The 15863-nt window shown below is 43.6% G+C and overlaps 1 protein-coding gene across 1 annotated transcript in view; it reads right to left on the reverse strand.

The window, feature by feature from the left end:
* Remo (Remoulade) overlaps window positions 1–15608 on the reverse strand; it is a 28863-nt gene extending 13255 nt beyond the window's left edge. Inside the window, exons 1-3 of the mRNA XM_080275179.1 lie at window positions 15550–15608; window positions 4868–5031; window positions 1191–1476 (exon numbers count right to left, since the gene is read on the reverse strand). Coding sequence (XP_080131305.1) covers window positions 1191–1476; window positions 4868–5031; window positions 15550–15569 — 470 coding nt within the window. The 5' untranslated portion in view covers window positions 15570–15608. The remainder of the gene's footprint in view (window positions 1–1190; window positions 1477–4867; window positions 5032–15549) is intronic.
* Between the last annotated feature and the right edge of the window lie 255 nt (window positions 15609–15863).

A 15863-nucleotide genomic window follows, 5' to 3' on the forward strand; every position in this document is an offset into this window, starting at 1 on the left:
AATCTCTTGTGTTCTACCAGTGTTGCAGTACTGGTGTAGCAATGCAGAAATCCTGCAGCTGAACACTTGTGTTGCAAACATCCTTGTGCTTTCAATAGCAAAGGAACAAATATTTAACCTTCCTAATTTGCTTCTGTCACAAAGTATTCTTTTTTAGCTTTAACTGCTTTCTTTTGTTTGATTCAGGCATAAGTTTCCTTCCACATTCTTTCTTACTTTTGTATGACTGGTACTGTAAATTGAGGGGTACTGGAACTTTCACAAGCAATTTTTCTGTAAATGTATTACACTGTTAATTCCAATGATACCAATTAAAAGAATGTTAAAAAAAAAATGCAACTTATAATAAAAACTACAGTAATTCCCTACACTGCTGCCTCTCCCTGGTATCTTCATGTCTCACCTCAGTATCTGTATTCCTCTTCCTCACCTTGCTATCTCCCCCCACACTGTCCTTCCTCTACTTCACTCCCCTACACTACTTCCACACCTCAATGTCTCCATCCCCTACATCCTTACACTGCTGCCTACCTTGCTATACTTCATGTTTAACTCAACTATCCCTTTTACCTCACCCTGCAATCACTCTGCCTCACCTTGCTATCACTCCATCTCACCTTGTTAAATGCCTACCTCACCTCCTTCTCCTGTTGAATCACCTGTCAATGGCCTCACCTCATTATGCCTTGTTTCACTTTGCTATTTGTCTACCTTGCTTTGCTATACCCTTGCCTTACTTAACACTTTTGGTTCACCTTCTTTGGCCTCACCTCACTACACTCCTGCCTCACATTCCCATCCTTCTACCTCACATTCCCATCCTTCTACCTCACATTCCCATCCCTCTACCTCACCTTGCTATCCTTCTGCCACTCCTTAATACCCGTCTACCTTACTCTGCTCTCCCTCTACCTCACCTTGCAGTCCGTTTACCTCACCCTGCTATACCTCTTTCTTACATCAGCACTACTAGACTCTTTTCACTTTAACTTAACCTAAAATTTACCATCTCTCCATCTTGAATACTGAGTTGTAAAATGAGACAGCACTAGATTATGATGCCACTCACAAAGAAGTGCTATGGAAAGGATGTACAGCCATAATGTTTTATTCTGCCATTGAGCAACAGGAAATATGCTACAAAAGGACATAAATCTTGGCCAAGTTAAGGTGAATGAGCTACTCCTCACCTCTCAACAGCCTCAGGCATATAGGTGTAGGTAACAATAGCACCCTCCCTCTGGTGGTGCTGGTCAAGGTAGCCAGTGACGGTTGCTGCTGAGGTGCGGTTGTGGTTGAGTGAGGTGGATGGTGGTGGGTGACGGGGCTGCAGCAGGGCATCCCCCCGTGACCACCACACTCGGTGTCCACCCTCCTCTGCGCTTGTCACACGACAACGCAAGCGCAGAGAGTCGCCCGCAAACACAACCTGATCCAGCCCCGGCTCCAGTTCCACCACAGACAACCCTGGCCCATCTGTTCAATAAAATAATCTACAGTTACCCTGAGTAAAATACCAGTCAGTCCATGGCAGGGAAAATGTTAATATTCAGTCAACTCATGGCCATATTGTCCACAAAGGTGTCAGTAGTGCAGCACAGTAACCGCAAATAATTATTCGTCCACTGCCCGACACTGCATCCTGTGAAGAGTGGCCTTGAAAAAAGAAATTCCATGCTTTTCTGTCTCTACTCAGTACTGACACCTCTTTCAACAATGTACCACTGCCCTTTAACAAAAACTCTGATTTAGTTAATGGGACATGCTGATGTCTTGTTTTGCATGCTCTTGTTACCACTAGACAACTATATTTAGCTTAGGATGACAGATACAGCTATATATCTTCCCATGTAATATGAGAAGAATTTCCCTAGTAGAACAAAATCACTAGGAAGTGGCAAAAATTAACTACAAAAAAGTAACTGATTTGAAGGGGTAAAACCATTTCATATCTAGTACATCTATCCTGCTGTTCTAGCTAATGCCAGACTATTTTATTCAGCTCTAGAGTCCCCACCTCAATGTGGGGGGTTAGGACAACTGCTGGGTCTTAGGGAAAGGACAATCTAATCAATGAATCTAACTAGCAACCTGGTTAATTCCTTCACTACCATGATGGATTATATTATATTCCTGCATACAACACATTACTTTCTCCATATTAGGAATAACATGGTAAAAGGGTAGACATAATCTCCATGCAATTTCTTCAAGACAATGGCATCCTTTTATCATTCCTGCTAATACCTAGATGTCTTTATTTAGCACAAGGGTGGCCTCTGGTACAGGATGGATTAGTGTGATTTCTGGTTGTTTATTTTTAGTTTCTCCCTTATATTCGTCCTCAACATTTTTTTCTTTTTCTTTTTTCTTTTTTTTTTTTACGTGACCTGAACCCCCAAAACTTTTGTCTCTTGGGTGGCACACATGGGAGGGAGAGAGAGAGAGAGAGAGAGAGAGAGAGAGAGAGAGAGAGTAGGATTTTCAATGTACTATATCTACTTTCCTAATTCTCTCTCTCTCTCTCTCTCATCTTCTCACTCATTCCTCCTCATAATTACCCTTGTTCCTCCTCCTCATCATCATCACCATCCTCCCTTCACCTTCTTCCTCTCCTTTCCCCATTTCTTTTCTTGTATCCTCTTCTCCCTCCTTTTTCCTACTGCTTCATTGCTCTTCCTTTACTTCTTCCTCCTCCTCCTCCCATTCTTTCCAGTTTATTCATCTCTTCTTATTATTCTTCTGCTTCCTCCTCCTATTCCTCCTTTCTCCCTTTCTCCTTCCCTTCTCGCCTCTTCCTTCCTTTCTCCTATTGTTTTTCCTCCTTCCTCACCCTTACCTTCCGGCTCTTCTCATCTGTTCTTTCATTCTTGTCTCATTCCACTTCCTTTTCTCCCTCTGTGTATCTTTCATCTACATTCTACTTCACTCCCTCATCTGCCATTTTCTTCCTCCCTCCTCTTATTCTCTCCCAGTTTCATTTCATCCTCTCTCCTTCCCTACTCCCTCCTCCATCACCTTCTCCTCCCTCCTTTCCCTCTTCCCTCTCCTTCCTCTTCTTCTCCCTACCTGCTCATTTTTCTTCTCCATCCTTTCCCACTTCCCCTTCCTTCTTCCTCCTCCTCTCTACTGAACTCTCATTCTTCCTCCATCCATGTCTCCTCTCTCTTTTCCTACTTCCTCTTCCTTCCTCTCCTCCCTCCTTTTTTCCCTCCTTCTTTCCTCTCTTATTCCTGATCTTCCTTCCTTCCTGCCTTCTCTCTCTCTCTTATTCCTGATCTTCCTTCCCTCCCTCCTTCCTCTTCTTCCTCCCTTCCTATTTCCTCTTTGTACTCTTACTATTTCCACTTCTCCTCCTTCTCCCTACTATTTCCATCTCCCTCTCCTCCTCCTCCCAGCTCCTCCTCTTCTCCCTTCCCGTTAAGGAGCTCAGGGTTGGAAGTTCATTTGATCACCTTAATAAGCAAACTTGAAGACGCTCTGTGGAACTTGAGAGAGAGAGAGAGAGAGAGAGAGAGAGAGAGAGAGAGAGAGAGAGAGAGAGAGAGAGAGAGAGAGAGAGAGAGAGAGAGAGAGAGAGAGAGAGAGAGAATCCAAGTCACTTACAAAGGTCAGTAATTTACCTCATGAGAAACCGAAGTCAGGACAAAAATAAATACATAAATAAACATATAAAAAGGTCCCTGTTAATAAAGAACTTGACATTTTCTTCCCATTAAATACAGACGATATTATTCACATCCCGGAAACCCAACGCGGCTGAGAGGTGAAGCTTACGAACTTGTTATGTGGGTATTTACGCAGTCAATAGGCGGGCAGGAGGGAGGAAGTTAGGTAATGGAGAGGGAGGTTGGGACGATGAGGGGAAGAGTAAAGAGGAGGGAGAGAGGGAGATACTGGAGAGAGGAGGGAGGGAGGGAGGTACTAGAGAAAGTAGGGATGGCACCGTGGAGGGGATGGAGAGAGTATGGAGAGTGGAAGGAAGGTTGGGAGTATGGAGAGAGGCATGGAGAATGGTAGAGAGTGGAGGGGGGAGGTAGAGAGTGTGGAGGGGGGAGGTAGAGAGTGTGGAGAGGAAAGCAGAATGTGGAGAGAGGTTGGGAGGGTGAGAAGGAGACAGTGTAGGGTGTGTGGAGGGAGGCAGGGAGGGTGTGGAGGGATGGAGGGAATACATGAAGCTATCAAGGAACTACTATACTCCTTTTACTCTAACTTGGCCAAGATTTTCGTCATTCTGTAATTTATCTGACGTAACTCTGTAGCAGAAAAGACGGCAATGCAGCTCTACATCCTTTCCACAACACTTTCGTGATTAGCACCATATTCTAGCGTTAATCTATAGCTACAACTCAGCATTCAAGGCAGAGAGGTGGTAAATTTAGGCCAAGTTAGAGAAAAAAGAGTACGGTATAGTTATGCATAGACTGATAAACTTGAAATCCTTTGCGTTAAAAAAAAAGAAAAGAAAAAGAAAGAAATCACGGTCATTTATGGAACGACTGTGGTTATTACGTATGGTTAGCCTGCATCCCATACAACACAAGGCAGTCAGCAACCATACAGGAAAGCCAAATAACGTTCGGCCATTGTCAACTACTGTACTTCAAATATCACCGTCGAGGAAGGAAATAATACGTTCCATTATTGTCATATAATTCAAAAATCATCATCAAAATTTTGGAGTCTTCATCCCACTTCCCGATTTCAAAATATTTTCTAACTTTTAAGCTGTACTCACGGCATAGGAGTTAAGGAAGGAAAAAATACGTTCCATTATTGTCACGTACTTCAAAAACCATCAGCAAAATTTTGGAGTCATCATCCCACTTCCCGATTTCAAACATACTAACTTTTAAACTGTACTCACGGCAAAGGAGGTGTGAGGGCCTGAGTTTCTTGACCTGGGTGTTGTTTAGGGCGCGGGGGCGGTAACAGCGGGATGAACTGCTGACACGTAGCCTCTTGCGTCCCACCGCCTTCGCCAGCCACGTCAGCCCGCAGTCACACACCAGCTGCGTCTGCGTCAGGTCACTGCGGGAGGAAGGCCAAAGGATAACAGGCCATGGGTATAGGTGGATATTGATTAAAATGCAATGGGAAATAATAATAATAATAATAATCATAATAACAGTAATGCACGAACCACGTCTCTGGGAGGAATAAGAACTTAATGAAGAGAAAGTCACACACACACACACACACACACACACACACACACACACACACACACACACACACAAACTACGTCTCCTACAGTAATATTAACGTGTGTAAAATAATAATAATAATAATAATAATAATAATAATAATAACGTTAGCAGTTACACACCATTTACTGATAACCAAATCATCTTAAAACTCTACACAGAACTCCGCAGTCTCAAGAATTAACTCATTCGGGGAGAGGTAAAAATTATAATCTTCCATTTCACAGCGATAAAAATAAGATCCAGCTTATTCGGTAATGGAAAGAGGCGAATCGTGGTATTAGTTCAAGCATGAAAGCGAATGGAAACTTTTTGCTGTTGAGAGAAACGTATAAAGAATAAAATGTTACGAGTGAGGATGGTAAATTGTGTGATTCTCTCTCTCTCTCTCTCTCTCTCTCACACACACACACACACACACGACCCCTGACTCTATGGTATGTGGCCCCTGGGAACGACTGGGACCATCTTCACAACCGCAACAGATCTGCGCCACAATCCCCCCCTAACACCACCAAGGGATCCGATTCTCTTTAACCTCAGCCAATCCTACTCAGCTCTGGATGCACAGAAGCCTAAACCAATCGCAGAGGAAGCCTAGTAAACCCGGGAAACCTAGTAAACCCAGAAGAGGCATTTATTGTCGCTACCTCTAAACGCCTTTGTTCCTAGAGATGATGATTAATATACAGACACCTAACACGAGTGAGATGATTTTTTTCTTGCTATCTCCGGACGATTTTATTAAGCTACGGAGGTTTTTAATGCAGAGAAACCTTGAATATAGTTTTTATTCCGTTCAAAGTACATCACAGAAACTCTATTTCTGCGGCGAGGCTTCCTTAACACACGCGGAAGCCATTACAACCGGAGCGCACACATTATCATTAAATTTCCAAGGTGGTTTTATCTTAGTCCTGCCGCCTTAGGACCATTTTATATACTTACGGGGAATCCTCGACACATGGAAGCCTAAGTTAACAATCTCCTTCATTCTTGCTATCCCACGACGATTCCTTTTAACCGTGGAAAATCCTGAATACACAGAAAAGCCTAACTCAGCCCAGCGCAAACACCTCATATCATTAACAGGCATTCACGAGGGGAAAAATTTCGCAGTCACACACGCAAGCCTCATTATGCAGCGCCAACGGCAAAGAACCTGGCAGATAAAAACCCTCGCAGATAAGAGAAAAATATACGATTCAAGAGGACCACGTATTTCTGAAATTTACTCGCAGCCAAAACCACTCAGGTAAAAAAAAAATAAAATAAAATAAAATGGGAAACCATATTACTTTTAATATTCTTAACGTCAGTATATGCAGGGTATTTTTAAGAAAATAATGAATAAATTTATTGAATAATTTGTATTTTCAGGTAATTTTCACGAAAAATTAAATTACCAATCCTCCTTAAAATTTAGTGAAATATTTTGAGCCCCGGCACCAGGCATGTAAGATTTTTGTGCCGGATTATTATTATTTTTTTTTTTTCACTACTTAGTATTGATAACTTGCCTTGTTTTTAAAAATCGAAATGAAATCAACATAAGAAGTAAGACATATAATTATTAACTTTTCGCTTGGTGTAGGGTGCTATGGATTTACTGCAAAATTATTATTTAAAAAAAAAATTACACCATTTACCATTTCAGACTATCTTCTCAGCTCTACATAATATTCAATTTTGCAACAATATCTGCTCGAAAATACCGGTAATTAAACAGTTAACAGTTTCAAATAAGTTCTTTCAAAACATCGCAGTATCTTTTGCTGACTGTGTTTTTCATACGGCTGTAAAATATGAACCCAATAACTAACGAAGGTTTTTCATACGCTGAATTAATCCCAGGGCGGTTGTTAGAATATAAGACAACACGTACTGGTAGATGTGTGTGTGTGTGTGTGTGTGTGTGTGTGTGTGTGTGTGTGAGAGAGAGAAAGAGAGAGAGAGAGGCAACACGTACTGGTAGATGTGTGTGTGTGTGTGTGTGTGTGTGTGTGTGTGTGTGAGAGAGAGAGAGAGAGAGAGAGAGAGAGAGAGAGAGAGAGAGAGAGAGAGAGAGAGAGAGATTTACAGCCCTTGGTCTAACAGCACAATAAACAGGAAACAGCGGGAGAATGAGTTTACACCAATACAAAGAGTAGCCTAATAAGAAGTGCCAATGAGTAAAAACAATATTCTCGCTGCGTTAAATACCGCTATAAAGATTGGCATTTGATATTATCCCTGACCAATTATGACATTCTGAGCTAGTAATGGTGCCTCGTTAGGAATATTATACGCGTTAGGAATATTATACTCATTATTCCACTTCGTTGCCTTACAGTCGTGTCCTTGAATTTATGCTCCGAAATTTGAGTTTATTTAATTCCTATACTACAACATTTCTTTAATTTTCTAGATTTTCTTCTCTGTCTGTCTGTCTCTCTCTCAAGGAATCTGCCAAGCTCACTAAAATCATTCTCTGGTACCAAGACTTCCGCTGGTCTCTCTCTCTCTCTCTCTCTCTGTCTCCTGTAAGTGGTGGCCAGACAAAAGAACATTCAGGCATTGGTCCGAACCCAACCAGAACCTCTTCCACTCACGACGGGGGAAAAAATGAAAAAAGAATGAAAGAAAAAACTGAAAAAATCCTTTGACGAAAACCCTCCAGAGAGAGAGAGAGAGAGAGAGAGAGAGAGAGAGGACGCTTGGTTGAAGTACATTAATTATAAAAAGTCACACAGCATATTCTTCACAGTAAATGAAGTGAGAGTGCGTGGGTGTCGATGTGTGGGGTGCTACAGAGATTAACTACACACACACACACACACACACACACATAACTTCTACCAACAAGCGTCTCATCACAAACAGCAACGAGATACCAAACTGTGTGCGAAGGGCCAATTACGCACCAAGAGGAGTTCCATTATGACAAGACGACGTTGGCAATATTATCAGAAGGGAAGACGTAATTGCAAACATAGTACACATATGGAAATGATCGAGCTGCTTTCAGTCTCTCTCTCTGAAAAAAATGACGCGTCCGTGGCAGCGAAAGAGTGACTGTGACTATAACGGCTAATCTCTCTCTATATTATCCCACAAAATTCAAAACACCTACGGGGTGATTAAAAACAATGCTCCCATAAACCGCCGACCGATTACATTATCCCCGCCTGTAATCACCTGGCCTTCCCTTTCATACCGACACTTTTTATGGCCCCCTCGTAATCAATAACTTCATCCACACAACAATAAACTTGGGATGGACACGCGAACACACATGGATGACGCGGTAAACACCCCTGATTGGCTGGCCTGGGAGAGGGGGAGATGGTACCCTCATGCTGATTGGCCTGGGAGCCTAGAGAGGAGATGTATGGCGCTCGCTGATTGGCCGTTCAATGTAAACAAACTCACTTGGCGGGAACATGTCAGAACGGGAGAGGGGACGGTATTGATGAGGCAGTGGGTGAGTTTGGACGTGAGACTGATGGATAGACTGGAAAATATGATGCTAAAACATGAGACGTGGTGAGAGATATGATAAAATGAGGAAATATGGCTAAGTAGAAAGTGAGAAACAATACAATGAATAAATGGAACTTTGTTGGGGTGGGATAGGGGAAGAAGGTACTGCCGATGTGCGAGGGTGTTTGGACGTGAGATGGATGGACAGATCGATGGGAAATAATTTGGTGGAATATAAGAGGTGACAGAGTTTGATAAAGTGAGAAAATAAGGCAGAAGAAAATGCATTACACGATAAACAAAAACAATAAATGGGAAGAAGTATGAAAAACAGGTTTGGGTGATAAATGAGGGAATATAGTAATTATGACTCAGCTAAAACAACCAGAGATGTAAGGGAAGGTGAACGAATGGGATGATTAAAGACAAAAACAAGGGAAGTAAAATGAAATGAAATGGAAATACAGTAAGAAATGGGAGTGGGGCAACGTGAAATAATATAAGAAATGCAATAACGAATGAATAGATTGATGGACAGACAGTAAAATGATTGAATATAGACTGATAAAAATGAAAGTTGAATAATAAATGGATGGACATAAAACTGAAATAATGAAAGAACAAAGAGATGGATAAAAAGCCAATTGAATAATATAGATAGACAGATAGATAGGTGAAGGGATAGATAGATAGATAAAAAGACAGTGACAACAAGGATAATGGTGATACATATACAGATTGATGAGATAAATTATGACAAAAATAAATGATAAAAAATGGTAAATGGGAGTGATGTGGAGAGACTAAGTGGGTGTCATTAATTATCTGTAGTGGCTTGTAATTATTTGTGCTAACTCTCTCTCTCTCTCTCTCTCTCTCTCTCTCTCTCTCTCCTACAGGTAAAGAATGGGAGCAAATACAGTAATGATCTTTTGAAAAATGAGAGAGAGAGAGAGAGAGAGAGAGAGAGAGAGAGAGAGAGAGAGAGAGAGAGAGAGAGAGAAGCGAGGCAAAGTGGGAAAAGGAAAAGATATCCAAGGGGGGGAGGGAAGGGGAGGGAAAATAAGGGGGGATATGGGAGAAGACGGGGAAGGGGGAGGGAGGAAAATAAGGGAGGATGGGAAGGGGAGGGGGAGGGAGACTGGGAAAGGAAATAAGGGAGGAGAGGGAGGAGGATGGGGAGGGAAAATAAAAAAAGGGGAGGGAGAGGGAGGGAGAAATAATGGGAGGAGGGAGAATTGGAGGAAATGGTGGGATGGGAGGAAGAGGGAGAGACGCCCCCCCCATCTGGTAACAACCCTAAATTACGGAAACTAACACAAAGACTCTTGATTGACTCTCTCTCTCTCTCTCTCTCTCTCTCTCTCTCGTTCAGTATTCCACTACTTTTTCTTTTCTCAATTCCATTTTTCTCCTCTCTCTCTCTCTCTCTCTCTCTCTCTCTCTCTCTCCCCTTTACATTCCCTTTCTTATTCCCAAAGGACTCTCAAATTGCACAGTCAGCAAGCTTGAAAGTGATTCTCTCTCTCTCTTTCTCTCTCTCTCTTTCTTTCTCTGTTGGGTTCATTATTCCACTGCCCTTTCCTCTTCCCAATTCTCTCTCTCTCTCTCTCTCTCTCTCTCTCTCTCTCCAGACGAATTAACCAAGGAAGGATTAGCAGTGAAAGCGTTACTGAAATCTAAATCCCTTCTCCATTCAGACGATTTCCTTCAACTCAATATACCCCACTGACCGAGGGGGCTTTGATGGTACCCTCCTTAACCCCTCCACAGCCAGAGATTTTACTGGAGATGAGGCAAAGCGTCTTGTGGTGGATGTGGGTGAAGTGGGAGGTACGATATTGGGGTGGAGTGCTGAGAGAGAGAGAGAGAGAGAGAGAGAGAGAGAGAGAGAGAGAGAGAGTAGTAAACATGTGTATGTATATGTGCGTGTCCAATTATATCCAAGTGTGTGTGTGTGTGTGTGTGTGTGTGTGTGTGTGTGTGTGAGATTAAACACGCGTATGTATGTGTGCGTGTCCAATTATATCCAAGTGTGTGTGTGTGTGTGTGTGTGTGTGTGTGTGTGTGTGTGTGTGTGTGTGTGTGTGTGTGTGTGTGTGTGTGTGTGTGTGTGTGTGTGTGTGTGTGTGTGTGTGTGGTTATCGGTGGGGCCTGATAACAACCCCCGCCGCTGTATCGGTGTGGGGTCGTAAAGGCGCACTAATTGGCCGGGAAGCCTGGGGGGCCGCACCCTCCTTATAATGGCGAGGGGCAGGGAGCGACCATCCACCCTTCCCCTCGTCCCCCTCGCTCCCTTTCCCCTTCCCCTCGTCCCCCTCTCTTCCTTTCCCCTTCCCCTCGTCCCCCCTCTCTCCCTTTCCCCTCGTCCCCCTCTCTCCCTTTCCCCTTCCCCTCGTCCCCCTCGCTCCCTTTCCCCTTCCCCTCGTCCCCCTCTCTCCCTTTCCCATTCCCCTCGTCCCCCTCTCTCCCTTTCCCCTTCCCCTCGTCCCCCTCTCTCCCTTTCCCCTTCCCCTCGTCCCCCTCTCTTCCTTTCCCCTTCCCCTCGTCCCCCTCTCTCCCTTTCCCCTTCCCCTCGTCCCCCTCTCTTCCTTTCCCCTACCCCTCGTCCCCCTCTCTCCCTTTCCCCTTCCCCTCGTCCCCCCCGCTCCCTTTCCCCTTTCCCTCGTCCCCCTCTCTTCCTTTCCCCTTCCCCTCGTCCCCCTCTCTTCCTTTCACCCTTCCCCTCGTCCCCCTCTCTCCCTTTCCCCTTCCCCTCGTCCCCTTCTCTCCATTTCCCATTCCCCTCGTCCCCCTCTCCCCTCCCTCTCTCTTCTCTTTTTCCTCCTCTCTTCTCTCTCCCTTAGTAGCCAAATAAATAAACAGGAAAAAAATGCTCACCTGTAAACAAGTAAAAAGGAAGTAACTGAAAAATGCGAGGTATGGTGTATGCAGCTTTCTCTCTCTCTCTCTCTCTCTCTCTCTCTCTCTCTCCCTTCAATCCATACCACAAATGGGTTCCAGGAAGCTTACTCTGGATCCCCCCCCCTACATACCTGAAGTTTACCTGTCAAATTGGTGATGATGAACGGAAAGGAGGGAGAGTGGAAGCATTATCGTTTTCCATCACTGAGCTACGTGACAGAAGGAAAACTAAAATACATAAAGACAAAATACGCAAATCTGGACCATATTACGGTAAAAGAATAACAAGTTACGCCGGGGAAATAACTGAGTTTGTTTTTCTGAGCTCCGTGGACTGATTTGTGGAGACGGTACGTGGGGGAGGACGGGCCATCCTTCACCCTGGCTTCATAACAACACGAGGTTCACGCTTGTCTTCGTCTCAAGGTTTTGGGACGGTTCATCTCTACTTACACCGACAAGTTCATTTTCACCTGCGGAGATAGCCAGCAGGTCAGTTGAGTGGCCAACGTTCTTCTGCTTCCGGCGGATTCGTTAACAGGAGGCCTTCGGAGACATAAAAATGGTACCATTGAAAGGTAATCTGACACGGAGAATTCAAATCTGCCATCAGCTCACATCTAGCGCCATCTCTCTGTTAAGGCTAGTTACTTTTTACAGCAAACTGTTTGAAATATGAACCCCACGGCAGGTCTCAGAGAAATTCTACTCTTGTTATTTATTGATTTTATTTATTTATTTGTTTTATTTTTTTTTTTAATTAATTTTATGTATTTCATTTACTCATTCTCATTCGATTTATTTTGACTGGTCGGATTTTGGTTACTTTGGTGTAGGTTACGTGCTGAGAGAGAGAGAGAGAGAGAGAGAGAGAGAGAGAGAGAGAGAGAGAGAGAGAGATGAAAGAGGGGGAGAAAAAGAGGGAGAGGGAATGAATAAGGTAGGAAGGGAGGTAAAAGAAGGAAGGAAGGTAAAGGAAGAAAGGAAGGGAGGTAAAATAAGGAAGGAAGGAAGGAAGGAGGGAGGGAAGGAAGGAGGGAAGGAAGGAGGGAAGGAAGGAATGAAGGGAGGGAGGGAGGCAGGGAGGGAGAAAATGCTGAATGAGGAGAGAGCGGCCTGAATTAATTACAAAGGGAGAGAGGGAGGTAGATAAGCAGGGAGGAAAAAAAATCATAAGGGAAGGTAGGTACAGTAGGTAGGTAGGTGGGTAGGTGGGTAAAGAGAGAGGCAGCGTGGGACGTAGGTAGGAAAGAAATCATAAGTGAAGGTAGGTAGGTAAGTAGGTAGGTGGATGGCGAGAGAGGAAGCGTGGGACGTAGGTAGGAAGGTACGAATGGGGGAAGGAAGAAGGGAAAGCAGATCCGGACTGACAGGTAAGAAGGTACGTAGGTAGGTGGGGAAGGAAGATGGGAGGCAGACAGACAGGGAGGGAGGAAAGTAGATTGGTAGAGAATTAGGGAGGGAGGAGGGTAGACTGGTAGAGAAGTAGGAAGGGAGGTAGACAAGGGAGGGAGGGAGGGAGGGAAGGAATTGACGTGGTGTGAAATTGTAAATGGAGTGAAGAAATCAATGATGAGTGTCCTTACTCCTCTCTGCCCACTTCCTTCCTTCATTTCTCATCTCATCTCTCCTTCCTTCCTTCCTTATCATCCCATCTCTCCTTCCTTCCTTCCTTATTATCTCATCTATCACTCTTTCTTCCTTCCTTCCTTATCATCCCATCTCACTCCTACCTTCCTTCCTTATCATTTTAGCTCTCTCTCATTCCTTCCTTCCATCCTTACTATCTCATCTCTCACTCCTTCCTTCATTTACTCTCTTCCCTCCCTCCTTCCTTTCAGGCTACACTTTCACTACCTTACCCCCTGTTCCTTCCTTCCTTCATTTTCTTCTTCCTTTCACTGCACTGCCTTCATTAAATCATCTCTTTCTATCATTTACTCTTCCTTTTCTCTCTTCCTTCCTTCATTTACTCTCTCCTCCTTTCTCTCTCCTTCCTTCCTTCCATCCCAATTCCTTTATCTGCTACTTTCTCACCTCTTCCTTCCTTCCTTCACTTCCCCTCCTCCTTCCTCCCATCAATTATTCACTTCTCCCCACTCCCTTCCTTCCTTCTCTGCTTCCTATTCTCCTTCAATCTTCCTTTTTTCATTCGTTTTCTCCTTCCTCATTCCTTAATGTCTTCCTTCTGCTTCTTTCCTTCCTTCCTTCTACTTATATCCTTCATTTTCCTGCCTTCCTTCATTTCCTCTCCTTTCCTTCACTCCTTCATTCATTTTCCTTCAATTCTCATTTTCTTAGTACCGTCCTTTCTCTCTCTCTCTCTCTCTCTCTCTCTCTCCTTTATTTCTCTTTTTCTTAGTACTGCCCTTTCTCTTTTCTCTTTAATTTCTCTCTCTCTCTCTCTCTCTCTCTCTCTCTCTCTCTCTCCCCTCCCCTTCCCTCAGCAATCATCCACCATTATCACCATTTCCCTTCCCCATTATGCGGTGTGGTGTGCCGCGAATGAGAGAGAGAGAGAGAGAGAGAGAGAGAGAGAGAGAGAGAGAGAGGGATGGGGGGTAAAGGAGGTGAGGGGGTGATGAAGGGGGGGTGAGGGAGGTAATGAGGGGGGAGAGGGTGAAGAAAGGGAGAGAGGGGGAGAGGGTGATGAGGGGGGAAAGGGGCAGGGGGTGATGAGGGGGGAAAGGGGCAGGGGGTGATGAGGGTGGAGGGGGGAGCGGGTGATGAGGGAGGGGGAGAGGGAAGGGTGATGAGGGGATAGAGGGGAAGAGGGTGAGGGAGGAGGAGAGAGGTGGAGGGGGTGATGAGGGGAGAGAGGGGGAGGGGGTGATGAGGGGAGAGAGGGGGAAGGGGAGATAATTGGGGAGATAGGGAGGCAGAGCACAGAAAATAGCCCTGGAAATGATAAGAAAATTGATAACACTGAATAGGGTAGTGATTATACTGCTATTACTACTACTGCCACTACTACTATTCTCTCTCTCTCTCTCTCTCTCTCTCTCTCTCTCTCTCTCACTAAATCTCTCTCTCTCTCTCTCTCACTAAATCTCTCTCTCTCTCTCTCTCTCTCGTATTCTTTCAAATTCATTTATCATCTTACTCTTTTTGCCTTATCGTCCTTCGTCTCTAACACATTAATATTCTCTCTCTCTCTCTCTCTCTCTCTCTCTCTCTCTCTCTCTCTCTCTCACATATCAATTAAGTGTTCTATTAATAATCCATAACAACAAACAGCTTAAAATTCTACGTGAAAATACTGATGGAAATTATATGTTTTAAAATACACCTCTTTGCCTTCTACTTGTTCTCTGTGGCTTACTAGACAGGTAGATACAGCCTTCATTACCTGCTTATGAGAGAGTAACAAGGAGAGCCAGAGTATTTATTTCTTCACTATGTCTCTAGATTAAAATGGTATGCTGATTTCTATACCCTGTTTACACTCGCCTGGCAAAGATCCTTAACCTCTTTCAGCTCCGTTTATGGCCAAATGTAGTCAGACTGGAGGGTAAATTTGACTAGTAACCAAGGAGATTCACTTCTCAAAACTAAAGACCTATCAAATTTCACGCCACCATGACTAAGTACTGAAGCTATATGAGTGGTCCAGTTCCCTCAGATGAAAAAACTCCAAGTACAGAATTAAATATATGAAAAAATAGAATGTGATAAAAAACACAATGAAATATAAAAATGAATGGAATATATAGAAAATGAAAAATATTAAAAACAGAATAATATAAAACAATGATATATAAAAAAAATGAAATATATAAAACACAATGAAATAAAAAATAAATGAAATATATAAAAACAGAATTAAATAACAGAATGATATATAAAACAGAATGAGATATGTAAAAAAAAAATGTGACGGTGGTGAAAGGGTTAAGGCGCCACACACTAAGGTACACTGTAAAGGCGTAGGTGTTGCGGCGCCTTAACACAGACACGCGACTCTGATGGTACTCACATGAATTTAAGTTGAGGCATCTCCTGCAGAAGGCCCTCCTGTAGTCTGGCCAGGGGGTTACGCCCTATCTTCCTGTAAGACAAGAATAATAATAATAATAATAATAATAATAATAATAACAACAACAACAGCAGCAGCAACAACAACATCAACAACAACAATAATAATAAATGGTACTACTACTATTACCACTACCACCACCACCACTTCTATTACTACCACCACTACCACTGCCACTACCTGCAATGCTCTTCACCCCAACCCTCATTCTCACCTACAGTTAGGCCTTCGTGCTGTGTGCTGATGTAATGCTT

This window comes from Coenobita brevimanus, chromosome 60, assembly GCF_032717465.1.
Source record: "Coenobita brevimanus isolate Jiangsu-jjx chromosome 60, ASM3271746v2, whole genome shotgun sequence".
Taxonomy (NCBI): Eukaryota; Metazoa; Arthropoda; class Malacostraca; order Decapoda; family Coenobitidae; genus Coenobita; species Coenobita brevimanus.